Below are 10,129 nucleotides of genomic sequence, written 5' to 3'. Positions count from 1 at the left end.
TTGAAGTGTATTTCCACACACACATACACACACCATACTCCTGCTTTTATCCTTTTTTATTTCGACAAAATAGCTTCCTGTATGAACTTTGGAAACAGTAGTGCACGCAACACACACGAAAATAAAATGCTATTTAAGGCTAACTGCAAGAACAGAAGTGTTGAAAGTAGCAGCATTTTTGTTTTGTGACATAAATATTAAGTTATTCCTTTTTCTCTTTATTTTCAATATAGGTACTTCAAAAACTAGGAAAAGCAGATGAAACAAAAGATGAACAGTTTGAAGAATACGTTCAAAATTTCAAGCGGCAAGAGGTCAGTTACTTTTTCAATTTCTTATTTGTGTCTTAAGAAGAATGCAGTGTATTTGAACATGCCGATTTTGAAGAAGATGTTGCAGGGTGACAGGTAAAAAGATATTTTTTTTGGGGGGGTATAAGATTTTGTTCTGCTATTTTCAAATGGAAAGAACAGTTGAATTTGTGCATGCAGAGGGCTAAGAAATGCGATCATAATAAAAGGACATATTGTAATCGTATATAAGACCATCATGTTCGAACCGCTTCGATCAGCGGAGAGACGGCACATTTTCAACAGTGTAATTGAGAGCAGAACCCAGCCCAGCCCTGACTAAACACAGCTTTGTAGTTGCCTTCTAACAAAGAAGAGATGTATTTCTTTGGTTCCATTTTGTGGATTGTTTCCATCAGCGGTATATAATAATACCGGTTTTATACAAAGTGAGTAGATGAATAGTTTCAGACTGCTGTGTGTTGTTATGCTCCCTGTCGGTGCAGGGATGACGGGGGCTGTGGTGGCAGTGCTGATGAAGCACTACAGGGGAGCAACACTCAATTGCTCTTAGTGTTGTAAACACAAGATGTGAAAACGAAGGTGCCCTGAAGAGTTTATAATCTACTCCCAATGCAATCCTCAATCCTAACCTCAATTACTCCTTTCTTTGTTGGACAGACTTTTTGGCTCCGAGGTGATTAATTACGATTAATTATATAGTAGCTTTCTAATACAGATTAATGCCTACCATGAGCTGCATTAATGCCACCAAGAAAATAGTCGTGTTATGTAAGTATGAACTGAGGTATCTGTCGTCTTTGTGAGCTATCATTTAGAGCTCATATAGAAAGGCATTGGAGGGTGAGAAAACTACTCCCGCGTGTTTTACACGATGTAAAAATTGGCTCGTGTCAGTGTTTGCAATTTCTGCCCTGAATCAGTCCTATCTACCACATGCACTTCTGTCCTTTCCATGTAAACACAAGCCCTGCATCCTGACTGCTGGGATGCTTATTAACTCTTTTGCATCTTATGGTCACTTAGACTTTATTTTCTCCTCTCAGTGTAGAAGGGAGGGAGGTTTCAGGAGCCACTGGCCTGTTGTGTAGATCTTTGTTCTTCCCCAAAGATGACAATGATGGGAAGTGAAAGAACCTGTTTCTCTGAGGAGGGTGGTTCCTCCCTCAAATTTCTTGAGGTCAGGAAGATGGTAGGATTTAATAGGCCTGAAGAAGCACTCAGAAGCTTTGAAACTCTGCAGAGATGTTATATTTTCCCTTTTCTTCCCCTTCCTCTTTTCCAAGTATGCTGGGATATCAGTGAAGCATTTCTTTCTTCTTGATTGTCCTTATGGTGCCACTTATCCTTGCTGTCAATATCCAAGCTGTTTGCACAGCTAGTAACTGTGTTACTAGAAATAACGTGCATCTATAGGGTTCTTACTGGGTGCAGAAGGAGCAGCTGGAGCATCCCCATAAAGAAAGAGTTTTGTGGGATATTTTTTTTTAGCTAAAAACTCTGAGTGAAATTAAGAGAAATTAAAGAGAAAAAAAATTATTCTTAAGCAAAATTATGTCTCAAGTGTTTGTTTTATCTGTCCTTTACCAAGAATTTTCTGTCATGGTGATTTTCAGCTGAAAGTCTTGCTAAGGGCTAAGGAGAATCTTAGCATTTCTTCCTTTTTATTTCCTCCTCCTTTGATGTACAAAGAGTCAGTAATGAGCAGTTGAAGGACTCCGCAGGAACTGCATGATGCTAAATCCGGATGCAAATGTGACTTGGGGCCAGGGGAGGAATTGAGTAGGGAGGAGTGAGTGCAGAGGGAACTACTACAACTCTCTTGAGGGGCACATGCAGATTAGGCTAGGTCCACTGGCACACCAAATGAGATAGACTGCATATTTATTAAACTAATCACATGGGCTTACTGTGCTCTGCTGGGCTCACTCTCAAAGAGTTGTGTTGCGCTCAGTTCTTCAAGTACAAGGGGGAAAAAATGCTGCAAAAGCACTTTCTGCCATGTTCACCAATAAGAAGCATATAAATTGCTTAAATTTTCTTAGTTTTGTCCATGCTTTGATCTACAACTTACTAGCAATGCAAAGATACAAAGCATAACAGCGTGCGTCTGAATTATCACTCTTACTGATTAATACCTTGCAGAACTGCTGTCTTCTGCGAAGTCAGGCAGCCATCTCTTCTTGGTTTACATTCAGTCCTGCTTTCAAGACTATCTCTGCAACTCTAGAGCCTTTAGAAAAAGAAAAATTAAACTCTAGGTATTAAAGAATAAAAAGGTAGTCTGGGTGATTGATCCTTGTGCTGACGTCCACTGAACTGTTGATGTGGGCCATTCAGGTGGCTTGCAAACAGAACCGTCCCTCTTAGAGGCTGTCCCATCTTTTGCAGTTCCCTCCAGGATTATTTGTCTCTGTGGCGGTTGCTGACCTGATCGGGCCTTTCTATGGCAGAGGCAGTTTGAGAGAAGGTCCAAACTTTACTTTGTTTTTTGCAGTCTCGTTTATCGTTTAGCAGTGATTTGGCTGTTTCCTGGCCATCTCATCTACCAACGTTTGGTTTTGAGGAAGGCTGTCACTTCAGTTCTCTGTCTCTTTGTAAATTGTTTGTAGCAGCTGGTGCCATGTGGGCTCTGGGAATCCTGGTAAGTTGAAAGCTGTGAAGATGGTCTATTTTTCTTGTTTCCCTACCTTATTGAGCCTGCAACACTTGGGAGGTCAACTGGTCTTATGGATAGAATGATCTTTTTATTAATACTCTCCAAAGATAATAAATGAGGACTCCCAGTTCTAATAATAAATGGAAATAATGATTGAAAAACTGAAATCTTAACATGCTATTCCTTGCCTGAATAGCAGATTGGATGGTGGGTATGTACCAAACTCAGCAAAAGGATCTGTGTAAGGATATGTCCAGCAGACCTATCTGTAGGAAAAGCTCATTTAGGCTCCCCAGTGATCCATTCCCATCTCTTTCTGAATACAGCTGGATAAAAGCCCCTTCTGGACTTGACAACCCAGAGTTGAATTACCCAGATGAATCACCATGGAGAAACTGAGTCATCCCATGTCTGGAGAGAACAGAGCACAGTGGCTTTGCAGAGCCTCAGGACTTCTCCTAGCAGAAGCAGTAAGCTGCTGCAGCTGAAACCAACAGGAAAAACATTTTGATTTTTAACAGTGAATACAGCTGTTATTCACCTTCCACTTAAGTTGTAAACTGGAAATTGCCACTCTAAATCAAAACTTGTGGAGCAAACAAAACTTATATAAACTCATATATGACACAGATATTCAGTGCATTGCAAGAAATTTCTTGAGGCTTAGACATTTCTCTCTGCACAGCTAATTGTGGACGTGCTCAGCCTCTTAATTGACCCTGAAGTTCAGAGAGGGGGGAAAAAAGAGACAATTCCTGCATATTTCTCTCCACTGTGAAAATATTGTCAAGTCCATTGGGGTTTTACCTGAAATTTCATCTCTGTTCTCTTGTTCAAGCAACTGTATCTTACACTTTCTTTTTTTGACAGGAAGTCCCTTATCCCCAAGTAAATTTTAATGACTCACAGTTCTGGCTTCATTTTTGTAAGAGATCAATATTCTATTTCATGTCTATGCATATTTACATCTCATTATTTTTCCATATGTAGTTATGAGACTTCTTTTACTTTACGGACTACAATTAAAATGTTTTAATGTTTAAAACCACTATGCATTTTATATGCACACACAGATATACCAGTTGCTACTACAAAAGCAGCTGTCCATGACATGTTGTCAGAGTAAAGTAAAATGTCAAGTGCTGTTGTTGCTAGTTTATAGAATTAGGTGAAAATGAAGAGCCTTTTTTTTTTGCTGTTGTTGAGTGAGCAGAACCTGCTTCTGTGGACGGCTTTATTTAATGTGTGCTTCACAGTAAGAGCTGCTTTTTGGGTGTAATTGTTAGGGGTCCTGAAAAGTTTTAGCCTGGTTAGGTCTTCATTTCATGTAAACATGCTTAGCTGCCTTATAGCTGTGGCATGACATTGCTTTAAAGTTGTTCTGTGGGACAATTAACAATCATTGAAGTGCTCTTTTTGCATCAGACATGCCACTGATTTCTTACAATTCATTAATGACCTAAGACACCAAAGATGAGATTCACCACCTACACATAGGCACCAGATAAGCCCAGAGATGTCTCACCTGGCCCCCAGTGGTTTCTCCAAACAGAGGCACATGGCTCTGCCTGCAGTCCTGTGTCATACCTGCTGGCTGCCTGGTCCTCTTGAGCAGCACACAGCATTTCCAGTGGCAACAGACACATGTTTTGGAAGCTGAACCCTGCCCCTGGAGGGTCATCCAGTTCCAGATTGCAATACCTGAATGTGTGTTTCTGTGTTTGAGTTGGGTCTTTCCAGACACTTGTGCTGAACTGGGCAGTGTGGTCTGGAGAGCCAAGACAGAAACCCATCAGTCACCTGGGGGCATTAATGTCCCCATTAATGTTGCCTCAGGGCCTTAATGGCTCTGATCAGCCCCATCTGGGACCCCTAACCCTGCACATGGGCCTAGGAGTCCCATTTTAGCTCAGCCCTGGGCCCACCATCCCTCCCTGAGACATGTCATAGGCGTGCAGGTCCGCATGCTAAGGGGACCCATGCTTCAGCTGCATCTCCTGCTGCTCCTATCAGGATCTCCCAGACAGACCCTGGACCTGGTTCAAACCCTCGCCAGGTCGGGGGATGTCAGTGAAGACTCTTACCAGGCCCCAGCTCTGCCCACCTGGCCCAGATCCTGCAGGATGGCACCTGTCAGTGAGGGCATGGCTTGTGCTGGGGTCACTTGTGGCTCCTGGCACAGCCCTACCAACCGAGTTGAGCAGCTACTGTGAGGGTTGTGAGTCAGGTGTCTAAACGTTGGTATCTGTTGCCACTTGTGGGGCCCTAGTATGCCCTCCCTGGCTTCCAAATGCTGTTCAACAAAGCTGGAAGGTCCCTTAGGACAGGTTGTGTTTGCCATTTGTGGATGTCTTGCAGGGTATCACAAAAGGCACTAGACAGCTATGCTGAGTGAATGGTTTTGGCTTTAGAGTTTTCTTAATTGCCCTCCTGACTCCACAGGTTGCATTGAAAAGATCTACATTGGCTCTAAGAGGAGGAGAGGCACCCAAATCATGTAGACAGTCACAGGTGTCTTAATCTGTAGTTGAATGAAGGACGTGATGAAGAAGGGGAGCTTCAATATGTGTTGTAATCCTGTGAAATTCAATGTGTTCTACAACACCTTCTTTCCTCTGGGAATTATTAGGCATCCCACATGTCTATTTGACCATCTTTAAACCTACCTTATGTCCTCCCCTTAGACCCCTTATTTTACTGATCTTGTCCATGGGCTTGAGAGGGAGGAAAGAATCCAGGCAACAAACAAAAAGTGCAAGCATTAAAATTACTCTGACTGGGAGACACTGTTTTCCCTTAGCTGATACCCAGATTTCCTTGGTTGTCTGTGGAATCCTATACTAAACTGCAGGGGATTCTTGATAGACTCCTTTGCTAAACAAAGTTGATGCCAAATGCTGTCCCTGATAGATACCCTGAAGTAAGCCAGACACAGGAAAGCACTATCTAGACTAGTGGGAGGGAGCTTCTTTTCTGCGCACCAAGAAGTAGTTGCAAAGTGCATTCAGAGGGACTACATCTGACAGGCATCTTTTCAGGGGCAGTCCCAAAGCATACTTCAGATACTGGATGACCACTAAGCCAAACAGAAGCAATACAATGTGCAAAGTATTTTGGGGGCTAAATGGGAGGGAGTTCTCTGCTGATTACCATTTCATCCTGACTTGTATATTTAATAATTATCTTATGTCTGAGGGGCCATTTTTCCCAGGATTAGGAGAGATATAGTGCCGTTAAATCTCATCTCAACCTCACTAATTTCCAATCATGCAGGATACCCAGGAAGGTGAGGTCCTTTGTTTTATGCTACAAAATTATCTCTGCAGGAACAGCCCAGATCCATTCTAACTAATTCCTCACTTCAAAGGAGAGAGCGCTGATCCGATGTTTTGCTTTTTTGATTCTGCCTATTGATTGCTCCAAATCTAAAGTCTAAACTGGGCTGGTTTTGATTGCCCCTTGGATATAAACTATTATGCCTCTGCAGCTTTAGTAACTGTGCTAATTGTTTTCTCCTGGGCAGTGCAGTTGAGTGATCAAGTTATTTCTGGCTATTTGTAAAGCAGACTGGTATGTATTTCTTCAGGAGCCCTTTGGGATAACTGGCCCTGGGCATAGTTAACATAGCCCAGCTCTTGGATTTACCACACAGGCTGAACATGGTCCAGTTCACAACAAACAGTTCTGGACAGTTTTTTACCAGACCTGTTAAGACAGAGCTTATACATGTTATTTAAGAATATAGTTATAGATATGCAGCTATGGGCATAAACAGAGGCCAAGTACATGTTCAGAAAGTCTAGCTTGACATTTAATATGGATAGATTGCTTTTAGCTATAGACTTGTGGACTCTACACTTGCTGTCTTTGCACATCCCAAGTTTTCATTAAAACCATTAGTTTGGGCCCTACTTTGAGGACGTGAGTATGCTTGTAGGAAGATGTAATAGGTAATGAAGGTAGGATCCTAACTTGGAGAGGGAGAGGTTTAGTTGTGAGGCAAGAAGCTGGGATTTCATTTAAGGAGGATGCCAAGTATTTTCTGTTCAGCCCTTGTCTGAAACAGAGACTGTCGGTTCAGTAAAAGGGTGGGTTAGTTAAGCATCACTGCAGGCACAGAGCTTTCTCACCTGACTGCCGGGAGTCACTACTAACGTGGAGCAGAGCTTGCTGGTCTTACCTTTAGAGGGCATACTTTTTGGATTAGTCCAAATTGTCTGAGGAGCCTGTTTGATTTGATGTAGTTTATTTCAACTCATCCCGTTACTTAATAACCAGAACGATGACATTCTCACTCTTGAGCCTTCTTAGTGGCTGGACCACAAATTTGGTGCTGTCCTGGTAGGTACTGGGATGCCAAAAACCTCTGTGTTTCCAGAGAAGGCTGCAAACCCAACTTTTTTCAAGAGATGCACTAGACAAATAATTCAAAACCCAAGTCTCTTACAGCTTGTAGAAAGAGAAAAGAAGAAACTTATTTCTTGAAAAAGATTCCAAAATTTGGTAGACAGTTCTAGGAACTATAACGAGACTGAGAAATAGTAAAATAGGGTACTCTGGTATGCAGATATATTTCATACTGAATTATGGATTCGTCCCAATAGCCTCTTATCTTGTTAAGCTTCACTTAATGCGATAGTCCTTTGCATTCATACTTTTGAGTTCCCTAAAAGACCTACCAGTAAATACTACCTAAAGTGTTTGCAAACAGAGAGACGGTGCTGCTTTATATTCTGGCTAATAACTGCACCTTGCAATAAAGGATGTCTTCCAGGTGATACAGAAAATGCTTTCTTTTGAGCTATTTCCCTGATGTCTTAGTGATGGAATGACAAAATTCCAGTATTGGACTTAAAGCTGCATTAATAATTATCTGGTTTGCATTTCTATGGGGCAGGTTATTAATTAACCTATGTTCAGGGTTCAGCATTGACAGTGCTCTTGACTCTTGCTAAAGTGGAGTGATTTATTTGTTTTTGGTATCAAGCACATGCTGTGCTGACCTTTCCTGTAAAGAGGTATTCTATTTACATCCTGTATGTGACATGATAGAAAAATCAAACTCGTCTGTTCTTCCTGGAAAGCTGTGAATAAATGATGCCTGGCAAATAAGTCATCCAATTCCAGCTTTCATGGAGGTAAGGTGGCCTTTAATTTCTGAGTGGAAGCAACAATTTTTCTAATGCATCAGAAGGCAAAAGCTGGTAGGACACAAAGCATGTTTTTTATGGTTTTAGTCATTAAGTTTTTGTAGGTTTCATCAGTCTTCCAGCCAACTGTGTTGTTGCTCTCTTTGTCTTAATTCCAGTGGTAAGACATGCTTAAATACGATTCTTTAAAAAGAAAACCAAAACTAACCATACACAAGAATCAGTAGTACTGAAAAGGCTTAATGCTGCTGTAAAGGTATGTGAGACCTGTGGCTGTAGATGGCAAGATCCTGAAACACCGAGCCTCCTTATCTCACTGGGTGCACGTCTTTACTGTCTACATAACACTGACCATGTACACTACCAGAGAGTAGAAAAGGGGAGCTGACAGCAGCACTGACTATATGCTACAGTGTTCAGAGGAACTAGTTGTTGTTTGGGGCATTGCTGTGGAGAGCTGTGTCAGTTGTCCTAGTGAGGGATGTTTTTGGGTTGATGGCATGCCTCCCTTGCTCTTATGTGCAGTTTAACAGGATTGCCTGACAGATTTCTGGAAATTTGTATGTTGAGTTTCACCAGGTGAGCTAAGAGTAGTGATTTCTGGTGCTGGAGTCCGCTGAGAACGTGTCCGCTGTTATCAAACAACCTGATTGTGAGAAGTTTGCTATTAAGTACGCTATTGAGATTTCTCTCCGGAGTTTTCTTGCATGTTATGAAACTCTGACTCATTTTGCTGCCTCATGTAGAACAAATAAAAGAAACTATGAAATGATAAAGGAAGCATCAGTGCTCTCTTGGGAAATCTCATTTCAGAGGAGCACAACATCTGCAAAATGACACCTACTTTTCATTCTGCTTCAAGAAGCTGCATCTCAATTAACAAAATTGATAGCTTTAATGAAGATACTTGGAGCAGTAGTTTCAGAGCCACCGGATGCTTTCATCCGATAGACCAGAAAGGAGAAAAAGTGTATCAGTGAGCATCGAGAAGGGGCAATATTAAATGTGTGGCAATCTTAAAAACAGTGCATTTCAAAACCACTATGGTTTGCCATGATTTGCAAGGTGTGCGGAGCCAGCAATGCAGTATTTTCATCCTGTGAATACTAATTAGTCTGTCAGGTGAAAAAAGTCTATCTACCTTCACTAATAGCGTGTTTACTATAGCAAAATGTGTAGACCAGAGACACGTTTTACATAATTCACCGGGTTGAGGACTTCTGATGCAAATTTTTATTTTTGGTATTTTATAGAAGGGTCTAATTCTGTTGCCATTGAAACTGAGAGATTTGCTCTCAAATTCAATGGGAGCTGGCCCTTGCCTATGGGTGCTTTAATGTCATGTGTCATACAATGTTTGCTAATGAGGGAAAATTCATATGGCTCTATGCTGCTTAAATATTTCAGTGGCTTGTGACCTGATAATAACCTATACTGAGGGAGATTTGTGCTAAAATTATTCTTTTGAATGAATTGTCAGAATGCATAACAGCACATATGGCAAAATATTTGCATCATGCTTTACTGCTTTGACTTTTTCTTTTATGTTTTTCTGAGCAGTGGTTGCTGATTACTTGTGGCGCTAACCAGCCACAATAGATCTCACGGTGGTTTAGGGTACCAGTTGTAAAACTACATAGCAGTACAGTTATAAACATGGTGTTTGAGCAATGCGTGTCCCTGACTCGCCATTCGTGGTGTGCTAGTTAGTGACAAAATGGCACAAGTATGAGTAAATATAGGTCTTTTACTGGACATGAGGACAGCTAACGGGGTTCTGAGCCTTCCAGTTGTGGTTTGTTGCTTCTGAAACATCAGAAATTCTTCAATAACTAAAAATTGTTATTGTATGGGCGTCTGTTCAGCTGGACCATGATGAAGAACTGAGTTGCTGTGAATATCTGCTTCCCATTTCACCACAAGCTAAGAGGCTATACTAGCACTCAGGCCAAAGAAGATATGAATTGGAAAGATATCAGCCTGACCTCGGTGCCGGGGAAGATTATGGA

The 10,129-nt window shown here is 41.5% G+C and overlaps 1 protein-coding gene across 1 annotated transcript in view; it reads left to right on the top strand.

Moving 5' to 3' along the window:
• Positions 1-233: 233 nt before the first annotated feature.
• AMPH (amphiphysin) overlaps positions 234-10,129 on the top strand; it is a gene marked incomplete at its 5' end in the record, with an annotated part of 68,361 nt that continues 58,465 nt past the window's right edge. Inside the window, one exon of the mRNA XM_009321901.1 lies at positions 234-314. Coding sequence (XP_009320176.1) covers positions 234-314 — 81 coding nt within the window. The remainder of the gene's footprint in view (positions 315-10,129) is intronic.

Source organism: Pygoscelis adeliae, unplaced genomic scaffold (assembly GCF_000699105.1).
Source record: "Pygoscelis adeliae isolate BGI_AS28 unplaced genomic scaffold, ASM69910v1 Scaffold194, whole genome shotgun sequence".
Lineage (NCBI taxonomy): Eukaryota > Metazoa > Chordata > Aves > Sphenisciformes > Spheniscidae > Pygoscelis > Pygoscelis adeliae.
The sequence above is the reverse complement of the archived record's forward strand: the minus strand, read 5'-3'. Positions and strand labels throughout refer to the sequence as shown.